A 14002-nucleotide genomic window follows, 5' to 3' on the forward strand; every position below is an offset into this window, starting at 1 on the left:
TCGCAGCTGTGATTCTTATTTGTGGGTACTACATCCCGGTGGGTACGAAAAGCAAAAAGATCTATATGCCGAGATTTGAATGCACACTAAAGCATTTCCGCACATGGTCAAATACAATGCAAAAACATGGAGAGATGGGCAATTACGATGGGCAAGATGGACATAGCGCGGAATGACGAGACTTCTTAAGACGAAAAAGGCAACGGGACAAGCGCTTCTTCCGTGGTCAGTTTCGTCTCTGTGTACTCTATTTTGGCACTGTTGTAAAAATATGCCATCAAATATGTCGAGCCGTCCACAACGACCTCACGGTACAAGCAGTAATATTGAAAAGACTGCAGACAGAAATAGATGCATCTAACTCTATTTTGAAACATACCCGGTGATACATAAAAGAGACTGCAAATGCAGCACAGACACACCGAACACTCACTACCGTTTGTGGTGGTGCCCAAACAATCCGAAGGCACCACAAGTACAGCAACCATAATAAGACCAATAGGAGGCTCTGCCAACGTGCCAAGACCCTGAAACCCCGCTTCATCTGGTCGAAAGGGCTTCCTGGTGGCCTGGAACAAATAGGCCACCCACCCGGGGCAACACGAGCCTGGTCGCCAAAATGAAGTTTATTCCACCAATTACTCCACAGACGATGAAAATCCAATAACAGGTCAGTCTACCGCATGCCATGTACTATTGGCCAAAAAAGTAAACGGACCACGGCTTCGGCGGCCGGAGCGGCGGCCTGACCACAACGGGGCGCTGATGTCGCGCTCCGCGCACTTGGGTCGAGAGTGTCGTGGGTGACGATAAGCATCTCCCTCACTCTCGCGCTGTGTGTTGTCACGCTTGATAGAATGTCTAGTGCGTCCTCCGGTTGCTCTGCTGCTGGCCGGCGCGATGAAAGGGGCCGTGCATAGCCGGTATTCAACACATGGCGCTGTCGCGCAGCAGTCGACGCCCGCAGCGAGGTGTTCAACGTGCACGGCAAGCTTCACCGGTGCGCAAAACACGTAACACCATCTATCATCGTTAACTCGCTGCACGAAGGTGGCACGGCAATATTTTGAGTGCATCTCTCGTCGTCAGCACGTCCCCATCTGCTGGTTTTAAATTCCGTCTTTGTATTCTGGCTTCGTCTTGTCGTTGAGAAACCTGTAATCGCATAGGTTCCAGTGATGTCCCTATTGGAATCTCCCTAATGATGTAGCGAGCTCACACGGAGAAATCCACGGAGCGAAAAGCGGACGGCGCCATCGCAGCGGGAGTCAAGCCGGGGGCAAGCCGGCGTAGCTGCGGTCACCATTCCTGCGTCGCTGATCGGTCATGTCGGCTTGCGGCAGCCGGAGAACGTCCCCAAAAAGAATATTGTATCCATTCTCTGCACGGAAAGGAAACCTTGACGGGAGCGAGCAAACCCCCCGCGCACCTCAGCCTGAGAACGTCAAACGGTGCACGGCAAGTCGCCGTGCCACTAACTTGAACATGCCTTTATCCCACAGGCGTGAAAGAGCGCACGTCAGCTGCCGCTGCGGCGCCGTGCGCAATGTTGCGTAAACTCGAGCAGCAAGGGATGTAGGCGACACACATTAGCATGAATGGTTAGGTCAATATAGGCAAAAAAAAACAGAGCAGGTCTTTGTTCTTTCACAGTGCCGGGGTTTGACTCCCTGCGGCCGCCTTGTACTGCGCGCGACAGCGCCATATGTTGAATACCGCCTATGCGCGGTTCCTTCCATCGCGACTGCCAGCAGCAGAGCAACCGGACGACACACTAGACATTTTATCAAACGTGACAAGACACAGCGCGAGAGTGAGGGAGAAGCTTAATGTCACCCACGGCTATTTCGACCCAAGCGCGCGAAGCTATAGGGACTCTACGCGAAGCGAGACAGCAGCGCCCCGTTCTGGCCAGGCAGGCGCTCCAGCCGCCGGAGTTTACTTTTATTGCGATAGCAATTATATGGACACTTCAACCGGATTTCTGCCGTCGCCGTGAGGTTCTGTATAGATAAAATCTTCGCCGCGCGCTGTATGCCCCAGCGGAAGCGTGTGGGGACGCGCGCTATCACGGAGAGCGAACGCACTCAATCTCCCACGCGCAAGCAAGGAAGCGGAAAGCCAGCGCCGGAGGGAGCAGGGGGGGCACTTCTCTGCCAACAACCGCGCTCATCGCTCGTCCGCACAGTGTCTTATCTCTCCCACGCGCAAGCAAGGAAGCGGGAAGCCAGCGCCGGAGGGAGCGGGGGGCGCACTTCTACGCTGCCAACAACTGCGCTCGTCGTTCGTGCGACCGCACCGTATCTTATCTCCACACGGCTCTGACCTTTATGCGCCGTGCATTCGCCGCTCAGTTTCCGTTGAAGCGATAGACCGCACGTACCTTCGCCCGCTGCCAGCGTTTTGACAGTCGTTGGCTGCAGTCATTCAGTGTGATCTATTCATGTTTGTTTGTGCGCGCTCACACCCCGCTTGTTCATTCAGTTAGTAATAGTCGGGCCACATTTTCCAACGCACGCTACACATGCAATGCTGCCCAGATCGGCAGTGCAGCACTACAGGTGTGTCCCTTCGCACGCGCTGCCCACGGTAAGCGCTTCTCATCAACACCACCGTTTCACACGCGCCTTCTCGTGGTCATCGAGTCTCTCTTCATGTCGGTATACTTACGCCGCAGCACACCTGCTTACTTAATCAGCTCATGTTTACTACAATTCATATTGCTACCAAGGCCGCTCACCTTACTTCGTATGACATTGCTGTGTTGCTATCGCATTCATTGCTTCGCCCTTAGGGCGAAACTGTGACATTTTTTTGGCTGACAGTACATGTTCTGGAAAATGTGTGTCCAGTACAATTGAGTGTCGGAAGAATCGCAAAAAAATAGAACACAAGCATGGGGTTGCATAGACAGTCACGTGGTTGCAGCAACATTTAAACGTGATATGGTACAGATAGGCGCAGATGTACGAGCATTATCGATGTGCATCATTGCATGATCTATGACGTGGGTTAAAGACATAGCTTTACACACACATACACACACACACACACATATATATATATATTAGGTTAAAATCCCTGCGTCATTTATCTGTAAAGCCGAAAGCAAACCAAGGTCGATCCACATAGGGCGCGAAGCTTCGGGCGCAAAGCAGTTCAGAACGAATTGTCACCGTCAGCAAGGGTGGTTATTGGAGCAGCGATTGAAGCGCGACTACGTTTCGAGGGAACGAACATTGGGAAAGAAAAAAAGCGTTTTTTAATTAAAGAGAGACCAGTTAAATTTATTCAAGGAAAATAAAATTGCTAAATAATTTTATATACAGTATGGCTAGAAAAGAACAACTCTATTTTACTTGACCATTATAAATAAATACCTCTTTTCGGCGCCCACCGTAAGAGCGCCTACCGATAGCGGCGGGCGTTGACGCCGCTATCACTTGCAATGCAATGCAACTCTTGAAGTGGTCAGAAAGGCGCATTCGTAAATTTCACTGTTACAATACGCCCCCCCACCCTCGTGTTGCTTTGATTGGCGACGTTTGTCTGAATTTGGTGACGCGAACAGTTTCAGTCAAAAGTAGTGAGTTGCGACCGCCAGATAATTGTTTACTTTAGTTGTTTTCGTGGGACAGCGCTGGCCGACGGCATTGACGTCCGACGAAAGGACGACCACTCTACGCTCAAAGCGTTCGTCCGCCTCCAAGGAAAGTATCTTCTGTCCAGCGATGCGATTTCGACACCCGTATGGCTCATCTTTTCCTGCATAGCTTTCCGCGCTGAAATCTTGAAACGCCCATCAAGTCGAATGGCGGGGCATTTGAATATACAGCTACAATGGCAGGCCTCCGAAAACAAATTCTGCGCCTTTGAGAAGAAAATGACGTCACTTCTGTTTTTAACGGATATGACATCAAATTATTTTTTCTTGCGCCGGAACTGTTCCCTCCTCACACAGATGGCGCTAAGCCCCATTAACCGCCGATGAACCGCCATGTTTTGAACGTATGGGCTTCTATGCAAGCTTCGCTACCAGGTATATTTACCTTGAGCAAACTTCGTATATGTGTAAATTATTCCTTGTGGAAGCATGAGTGCAAAGGAGGATAAATACAGCACACTGGTGCGATGTTGCCGAACAACCGCTCGATTTCTAGCGAAGCTGTATCTTTGGGGCAATAATTTTTGGTAAATTAAAACGTTATCTGCATATGAGTCGCCCACTTGAAGCGTGGCCGGCATCTAAGGCTTTCTAGTACTTTATAAAAATGTAACCAAGAGCCCCAATTAACCTTCATACTTCTAAATTTCCATGCAGTCATAATGTTGCGCCTATTTTCCGCAAGTTTGATCTCAGTGCTTTTGTAATTGTAGGGGCTTTACTAGAAATTTAGTGCTAAGAGTGTAGTTACGCACATACACCCTCCTTTGTGTGCACATTAACATGCCCCCTACATCTATAAAACAGGTACGCAACTCATTCAGCTCAGCAATTCCACCGTGGGCGCTTCGCAAAAGGTATGAATATGGGGAGGCAGGGAAATGCGGGGAATGCGGGAGATTGAAATTCGAAACGATGAGCAACACGAGAACAAGGTGAGAGCAGGAGCCAACGTTTCGACGAGTGGTCTTGTCTTCTTCAAGGCACCTTGAAGAAGACAAGTCCACTTGTCGAAACAGTCGCTCCTGCTCTCACCTTGTTCTCGTGTTGCTCATCGTCATGAATATGGGCAGGACACTTAGATGGTCTAATTAGTTGTATTCCTAACAATCAAGTCACAAACGAACAAGTTTTTTCCCCAAATTACACGTAACAGGCCCCTTTTCATGACGGAATATGCAATTTGGTGCGCCGTTTGGTTCTTTCACAGCACTGGGAAACAGTGAATAGCAGCCGTATCGTGATTTTGAGCCCTTCCTGAAAGAATCTTTTACAAAATCTGTGATTTGTCTACACAATTCACTCCACATGCACATGAGCACTAATGTTCCACCAATTTTTGGTAAATGTTATCTCAGTTAAAGTTACAGCTTTTCCTTGATAGTGTGCGTAATATTTGAAGCTCATAAAACACACTTATAACGCTCTAGATCACTTGCATACAAAGGTCCAAATTATACGAAGAGATTTCAATGTTGCTTCTACATCACTTTTATGAGCTTATTTTTACGAAAGATAACTACGGTGAATTATTAAGCTGCCCTAGGATATCGTGGAAACCTACTACGAAGCTCACGTGCTGCATGAGAATTTCAGAAAACGTGTAATTAGAAATTATATACAACGATCCTTATTAGGCCTGAAGCGTGGAATTCTATTCCATGAAATAAATGGCCTAAATGTATTCCACACACCATCCCTAAGATGGCCCTCGCTCCCGCCAAATCTTCTACGCGTCTGTAAAGTATTGCAGGTAACATAAAAATAAGGCTTCCGAGCGCGTGTTTCATTGTTTTACAAAGCGCTTATTGCACTGCTGCTCTTGAAACATTGTCCAAACCACACATCACTCGTGAGGTCCCTCCCTTAAAATGTTATTATTGCGATAGCAATTATATGGTCACTTCAACCAGATTTCTGCCGTCGTCGTCGCCGTCACCATCGCTGTGAGGTTCCGTATAAAGTCCAAGGGCGATAAAATGGTCGCCGCGCGCCGTATGCGTCAGTGAAAGAGCGCGGGGGACGCGCGCTATCACGGAGAGCGAACGCACGGCGGAAAGCAAACGCGACCGTCACGCGAAAGTTAGTGGGGGTATGGGAGGGAGGGAGGGAGGGAGGGAGGCGGGGCGACGCTGTGCTGCGGCATCAAATGCTTATCTTGCAACAGGCCGCAAGGGGAACTGGCCACTCAATCTCTCACGCGAAAGCAAGAAAGCGGGAAGGCAGCGCGGGAGGGAGGGGGGGTGCAGCTTCTACTCTGCCAACAACTGCGTTTGTACTTTGCCCCGCTGTGGCGGTCGCCCGCACCGTCCCTTAAAAGCAATCTCCACACGCCTCCGACCTTTGTATGCGCCGTGCATTCGCCGGTCAGTTTCCGTTGAAGCAATAGACCGCACGAACCATCGCCCTCTGCAGCGGCTGCGCTTTCTGCCAGCGTTTTCACAGTCGTTGTCTGCGGTCATTCAGTGGGATCTATCCATGTTTGCTTGTGCGCACTGACACCACGTGTGCTAATTCAGTTAGTAAGCGAATGTGTCGAAGTTTATGCAGCCGATAAAACTACTATCGCTACTCCGAATAGCTCTCTACTAATTTGCTGTAGCAATTGATTCTTCGTTTTCCTGGCGAAGCTGCGACATTTTTTTGGTGCATAGTTCATCCATAACGACATTGAGTAAAACTCCTACGCGGTTTATGAAAGGCGTTTGTAAAGTACAATGCTTATATGAACTGTTGCTTGCAAAAGGTGTAAATAGCACATACTTTTCAAGCTATGGGTACTGAACATTCATATCATAGCCTATTTTGTCCAAATAGAACATTGCTGGTAGTTGCGTTCCCGCAGACCAGCGGGATACCTTTTATACGTTTTCTAAGCACCTTTAAACAGGGGGCGGGGGCAGTGCCTACTTGAAACCGAATGTGCAAGGGCTATATACTAGAAGCGTTTTAACACGTTATATGCGTATTTCACAGTGCACTGTAAAAAAACGTTGCTCATTTACTGTACTTGTATATATAGGCAACATGGGACTCTGGGCTCATGTGCAGACAAATTTTGCAGTATCTTTTGAAATTGTCCATGTTACGCATCCCCTAAATAAATCAGGTAATGCAAAGTCCGTTTGCACATCAACACAAGTTAATTAAATTAAAATTAAATTACGGGGTTTTACGTGCCAAAACCACTGATCTGATATAAGGCACTGCCGTAGTGGGCGACTCCGGAAATTTGGCCCACCTGGGGTTCTTTAACGTGCACCTAAATCTAAGTACATGGCTGTTTTCGCATTTCGTACCCATCAAAATGCGGCCGCCGTGGCCGGGATTCGACCCCGCGACCTCGTGCTCAGCAGCCCAACACCATAGCCACTGAAACCACGGTGGGTGTCAACCCAAAGAGTCCCACATTTCCTATAAATACAAGCACACTAAATAATCTAGTATTTTCTTTTATTGCGATAGCAATTATATGGACACTCAAAAGCAGATTTCTGCCGTCGCCGTGAGGTTCCGTATGACGTCAATGGAGATGAAATCGTCGGCGCGTGCAAAACGCTGTATGTGCGAGTAAAAGGGCGCGAGGGACGCGCGCTTTCACGGGGAGTGAACGCACGGCGGAGAACAAACGCGCGTTCTGCGCCGTGCTCCTTAAGGGCTGCAGAAGTAGGCGTCTCTTTCCTTCTTTACAATCACCATATATGTAGAGCAAACGCGCCTTCTTCCGACGCGCGAAAGGTCGTGGGGGGAGGGGGAGGAGGGGGAGGGAAGGGAGGCGATGTTTAGCTGCGGCACCAAGTATCTATTTATATCAGAGGCTCCGGCAATAGTCACCAACGCTGCACGCATTTTGAGCGAACGCGGGCAAAACGTCGACGGCGTCGACAACAGTTCTGCGTGTTGCCGGTGCTGCTGCATGTCCAAGTTTATACAGCTGATAAAGCTACTATCATTACTCCGTGTAGCTCTCTACAAATTTGCTATCGCAATTGATGCTTCGCCTTTCAGGTGAAACTGTGACAACATTTTTCAGGGCACTGTCAGAACACGTATATGGCGTTTTAAAGCTCTTCTAATAGCACTAGTGCTTTCGGTGTAAAATACTCTTAACGTAAAGAAGTCGTAGTGAATTATCTCATATCTCAATGAAAGCCTGATTCTCTTTATTCTGCGTTTGGTACCATCTGATCTAACACTTTTGTCTTCCAGTAAACCATGCCAGAGAACAGTAACCGAGAGGGCGAGGGTAGTGCCTCCATCGGAAAATTCTACCCCGAGGAGAGTGTACGCTCGGCGCTGTCCTACAAGCCTCGAGCCGACGACATCTTCGTCGTCACACATTTTCCCCTCTGTGGAGACACCTGGGTGCAACTGATCATCTACCACATTCTCCACAAGAGGGCGCCGCCGGCTCCTCTCTTGGAGCGCGCCGCTCACCTGCCGCACCTCGAAATGCAGGTAGGCGTGACATTATCGGAATCACAAAAAACAGGGGATGAATAGGTTCTTAGTACCAGCTGTGAGGCATGTTATGCATGTGAGTCTTTAAAAGAACTTATGTGAAAATTCATTATGACGCTGCTTTCACCCGCATTGACGAACTGTTCTGCACCACAGCAGCCTACTGTAACGAAAACTAGTGTAGTACTTTATAAGAATTAGACCTCCTCAAGGGGCTCCTTTTCTGGCAATGTTGCAAAATTTCCAGGTTAATACAGCGCATCATAAAACAGAAGCGTCTCAACTTGAGCATGTTGGTACAACTCGATGACGTCAAAATAGCCATAAAATGGGGACCCAACTTATTCGAAAATCTTAGTCTATCAAATAGCTTCACCTCTCTTACGTCACGTCATGCCTTCTGCCCTTGGTGATCAAGTTCTATTCGCTACATGTTCATGTATGCATTTCGTCTGTGCATAAATTTAGAACCGAAACCTTTTATTGTGTACTCTTGAATTGAGCGCACGGCCAAGGCACTACGTACAACGACTCTGCTTGCACTCTTCATTTTTGTATGTGCCAACTGAACTTAATTTATTTCTGGGAATAGCCCAGAACTTCCGCAGAAATGAATAACTTGACGCGGTATGAGCAGCTTAGCAGAAAACAGAAATGCGCAGGAGCTTGGCAAGGAAATAACTCAAAGGTGGAATAAAGGAGAGACACAAGATGGACGTTAGGTTGACAGCAACGCTTTGTATTGTATCATTTTATCTATGAGTGCTACATGTCGTAGCGCTGCTGGCTCTAGAATATATCATGTTGGCGATATTTGTTCTTGATGAGACCAATGCTGAGAAGGTAACATTTTCCGATCGTCTAGGCCAAAATAAACTAGCGGTGTAGTTATCTCGCGAACAGAGCTAGACAGAACTAGTGAGCTTAGTTTTGGAGAAATGTTATGTGGGCAGTGCTGTACCTCCCCGATAGAGTGACGTAAAAGTTACTTTACGCTTGCCAGATAGAAGCAACGGTACAGAGTCAGACTAGAGTCAAGCTCAACAGGGTCTTCTTTCCCCGCTGATTTTGCCAAGCCCGTTCCCTTGGCTGTGGTTTCGCTAGATAGTAGATAGGGACAGTGGGAATCTCGTTAGTCCATTCATGCGCGTCACTAATTAGATGACGAGGCATTTGGCTATTTTTTTTCTCTTAACTCCAAATAACCTCGCCAGCAACCAAGAACTAGCTAAGCTGAAATCCGACGCTGCTGACTTAGCCACGTCGACCAAAGATCCGAAAAAACTTATCACTCTGGTTTTGGGCAGAGGAACCCGGTCCGGCGGTGAAAGCCTTGACCACCGGAAAGCCGCCCTTGCGACTTGGATGCCTGGAGAGCTAGCCCTTACCAGCTAACCAGTTCTCACCGATGTAGCCCTTTGATGCACCCGGAACGCCCTTAGCCTCCCCTGAATGCATCTCACTGTCATAATCTTGAAGTCCTCACGCCCAAGGCCGAGATCAGTAAGGATATTAACGGATGCTCGTGCCCACGTGCCTCTATAGGATAACGTTACTGAGCTCACCACCGGAGTTGACGCAGGATTGATCTTTTCCAGCAGATCGGGGATGAGGTACTTTGTACGTTTCCGCTCGTGCGCCTCCTCTAACGAGACTCTAGTACCCACAACCTGTACATCAAGGACCACACATTGTCTTTCTCTTCGAATCACCAGGTCAGGGATTCTGGTTCCTTGAGTGGTACGATAGTGGGGCTCATCTGCGACCTGCCGGTCCTTCTCCCGGAGTCTCTTCGCCACGTGCCGCAAGATGCAATCGTGGCGCTGATGATGTGTCCGGTGACATCGCTGCAGCACGTGACCAAGAGACTCATCAGCATCACAGCCAGCCCGGCACTTTACTGAGACGTCTTGACCCCGTTTAGTCCTCGTCAGATTAGGAATGGCGGCGATATGGAACTTCACCATTTCGATGAACTATTTTCCACGAAGGAAGGCTGTACCCTCGCCAAGCCAAGCCGTCGAGCCCTTTGCATTGATGCAGTCCTTCAATGGCATGCCATCAAAGCTGCTGTGCAGATTTCTTCGCCAATACTTTGACGAGTCTGTTGTATTGCGCATGACAGAGCCCTTGAACACGGCAAGCCTTTCAGCCTGTGTCACTGCTTTTCTCACAAAATCCATAGCAGCAGCTGCAGCACATTCGTGATTATTCGAAAACAGAAGGCTGTTCAGCCTTCGCATCCTCATGGCTGAGATAGCTGTTCTCAAGCACATCAGTCCCAAGCCTCCTTCAGGGACTGGGGCATAGAAGAAGCCTAGCGGAGCATCTTGCGGCAGGGCGAGCCAGCGCCGTACTGCATCCCTCATCATTCTGTCGAGTGATAGCAGTAGCTTCGAGGAGACTGGGCCCAGCACCAAACGATGGGTTAGACGGGGTATCGTATAATACCGTAATGCTACTAGCCTTTGTTGGGGCTTGAGGGGAGCCTTGGCCAAACGCGCAAGGAGTACCCGTAGGTCACCCTTAACGCTGTCGTTCGTAGACTGCGAGCCATCAAATCGGATGCCCAGGTACTTCCAGGAGGTCTGGAATGTCGTTACCTCGAGGGGCTCTTCACCAATTGTGTAAACATGATCTGTGACAATCTTCGCTTTCTTGACTTTACCGCTGGGCATTATTGTCAGGGTGCGAGATTTTGTTGCGTTGGCTTCAAGACCAAACTTTTGCAAATACTGGTGGAGGGCTTCTAGTTGGCATTGCAGACCGGCTTTTGTACCGGCAGTGATGATAATATTTTCTGCGAATGCCATTGCTGTGGTTGAGAAACCTTCACATGTGAAGGAAACTTCCGGGGGCTGATTTTCAAAGAACTCGTCTAAGACAAGGTTGAACAGTAGAGGGGACAACAGATCACCCTGTCGAACCCCCCTAGTCGGATGGAGCAGCCTGGTATGACCTCCAAAGGTCAGGACAGTTGTGGCCCTCGAGTAGAAATCACCAATATAATTGCAAAATTCTTCACACACCCCCTTCCTCCTTAGGCCATAGGTAATGGCCGGATGCGGGCACTTTGTCGAAAGCTTTTGCCACATCAACTGAGGCCATTGCAAGTGGCACAAACTTGTGTTTGGCTTCATAGATGATTGTCTCCAGGAGCAGCAGGTTTTCCGCACATCCATCTGCTGGGATGAAGGCACGTTGTCTCAGGTCCAACTTGACCGTGGCCATCAGGCGCCGCATGTAAACCTTATGAAGCAACCGGGTTAAAACATGGGCTACGGTTATGGGACGGTGCATAGCCGCAGACGAAGCCCCAGGCACTTTAGGAATAAAAATTGTCCGGGCAATGCATAGCACAATGGGCAAGCGTTTTTGCATCATGACCAGGTTTAGCAACACTCGTAGAACTGGCAAAGGTACTGAATGGAGGCGTTTGGCAGAGAAGCCATCTGGACCGGAAGCAGTGTGTCTTGGGGGCATTGCTCCTCTAATGTCCTGAGCTGTGATCAGGTACCGAGGGTCGATGCTCTCTGTTCTAGGCCTTCCAGGAGCAGGAATTGTGATTCCCGTAGTTGGGGCTTCCATTATGTCTTTCCATTCCTCCAGGAATGCCTCGGGATCTTCCACCTTCGGTTCTCCCATCTCGTCCAGGATCTGTCGTATGCATTGAGATCTGTCTTCTTGAATAGATCTTGTGTCATGGCATAAATCCGCTTCTTTTTCTTTCGTCGGCTCTCCACTCGTTGACCTTGAGGTGCTCTTGCAGCACGTTTATCCTCGCAGAAAACTTCCCGCAAGTATGAGTCGAGCTGTATCTGTATGTTCTCGCCATCCAAGTATCTTTTTGTGACCTCCCACAGGCGAAATGCCTGATATGAACGGGGGGGCGGTCTTGCCGTCAGTTCACGCAGCTCTTGAGTTATTGCAGTGCGGGGATCAAGCTCTTGCTCTTCCAGTGGTGGCTGCACGTCAAGTTGTATTTCGTCAGAAATTGAGTCTCTCACCATTCCAGTATACCTCGTTTGCCTCGCTGTAAGTTCATCTACAAGTTTCCGGTAGTCGGAGTCCCGACGGTGTGGCTTAATACTATCGAAGGTGCGAGGCGTGAATTTCTGTGCAAGTCGCTGATTGATGTTGTACACTTTTTGGCTCCTGAGCTGTATCTCATAAATTGCCATGAGATATTCTTCTTCCCGAGTCCATCGAGGCTTTGTGCGGTCAATGTCTATCTCTGCATTATAAGCCTCCTTATGCGCATGTCGCCTGTGCTGGCTAAGACCAATTTTGGTACTGAAGTCTCTGCCACAGTCGCGGCATTTGTGCAAGACCATTGAGGCATCACAGGATTCGGGGTCATCGGAGTTTGAGCTGACAGGAACTCCAGTGTGTACAGCAACCTCAGACTCTTCCTCTGTGGACCTGCGACAAGCTTGAACAGGTGCATCCCCACTTGGAGCAATAGAGGAGGAACCACCGCAGAACGCGGGGTCCTCCTCACTCTCTGAGTCTGACAACAGACCAGGCGGCAGAGGCCGCCGGTCTTTTGGCCGAGCCCCCGTACTTTGCCAGACTGACCCACTGTTGTTGCCGTCGGACGGTCCGCACACAACCGCCGCAGTCCGCACAACAGGAGCTGGCAAATCGGAGGTGGCCTCTCCATCAACCCAGACTGACTCCTGCATGGTGAGGCCGGTCGGTCTGTGCGCAACCGCCGCGTCCATCACCTCAGGTGCTGGAAGACAGATTGGGCCTCCAGGCAGCCTTCGGGTTCCGATTGTCTGCACTGAGCATTCCCCGTGGTCTCCGCCCCTGACATAGTCGGGGTTATTGAAACGGTCAGATTACTTGCAATTGCATTGCCTCTTGATGTGCCTTCTTGTCCATCATCAAGGCCACTGTTCGATCGAATTGGACATTGGTCATTCGGTAAAGTACAAATATGTAAAAGAGTACAAGAGCGTCATAGTCACTCCCTCCGTCTACCCGCGATTTTTTTTGGTTTCTTCACGTTGACATTCACAGCACTGGGCAGAAATCACATTGCGTCAGCACCGTCAACGGCCCTCGCAATGCTTTGTTTTAATTAGACAGTCGGATTTCCCCGGTCCGTGCCAGTTCTGAGTTGGCTGTTTTCTGCTGGCCGAAGCAAGAACCTCAGGCGCGAAGCCCACGGAAAATGCACAGCTGTGGCTTTCCACAGGAAGGTCCCGACGCTGGTCCGGGCTCGGCCGCACCGCTTTTTACGGCGGCGAGCCTCGCCCAGTCCCGGTGCAGTGCCGTTCCTGCTTCTGGACCCCAGCCCGACCAGGCTCAGCCCTCAGAGCCAATCCTTTTCCCAAGGTTACGGATCCGTTTTGCCGACTTCCCTTACCTACATTTGTCTATCGACTAGAGGCTGTTCACCTTGGAGACCTGCTGCGGATGTGGGTACGGTCCGGCACGAAAATCACACTCCCTCACTCGGATTTTCAAGGGCCGACAGGAGCACACCGGACAGCGCAAGAGCCGCACTGCTCTACCGGGCACCCACTGGCTCAAATGGGTACAAGTGTGCCCAGCCTGGCGTTCGGCTTCCTTCAGGGGTGATACGCTTGGGAAAAGGAGCCTGCGCCCTGAATTCCCGTCAAAACCAACGTAAGCACGGAAAAAAAGTGATGTCTGGGCCGCTCCCATGGCGGTCATTTCCCATATGGCGCCCCAAGCACCTATTGAGGTGGGGGCGCCTTCGGGTTGAGGTCAAACACCCCTTTCCAAGCGTTGAGGTCCCATAATGGTCGAGCACCAGGCCGAGAGCGCGCTTGTACCTATTTTACCGGTAGGTACCCGGCGGCAGCACTTGCCTCCCACAGCCACGGCGGATGCTCGTCTACAAGG

General features: G+C 49.8%; 1 protein-coding gene across 3 annotated transcripts in view; it reads left to right on the forward strand.

Moving 5' to 3' along the window:
* LOC119458605 (amine sulfotransferase) overlaps nt 1-14002 on the forward strand; it is a 239746-nt gene that overhangs the window by 18944 nt on the left and 206800 nt on the right. For all 3 annotated transcript variants that reach the window (XM_049671296.1, XM_049671297.1, XM_037720442.2), the window contains exon 2: nt 7874-8122. In XM_049671296.1, coding sequence (XP_049527253.1) covers nt 7880-8122 — 243 coding nt within the window. In that variant the 5' untranslated portion in view covers nt 7874-7879. The remainder of the gene's footprint in view (nt 1-7873; nt 8123-14002) is intronic.

This window comes from Dermacentor silvarum, chromosome 7 (assembly GCF_013339745.2).
Source record: "Dermacentor silvarum isolate Dsil-2018 chromosome 7, BIME_Dsil_1.4, whole genome shotgun sequence".
Taxonomy (NCBI): domain Eukaryota; kingdom Metazoa; phylum Arthropoda; class Arachnida; order Ixodida; family Ixodidae; genus Dermacentor; species Dermacentor silvarum.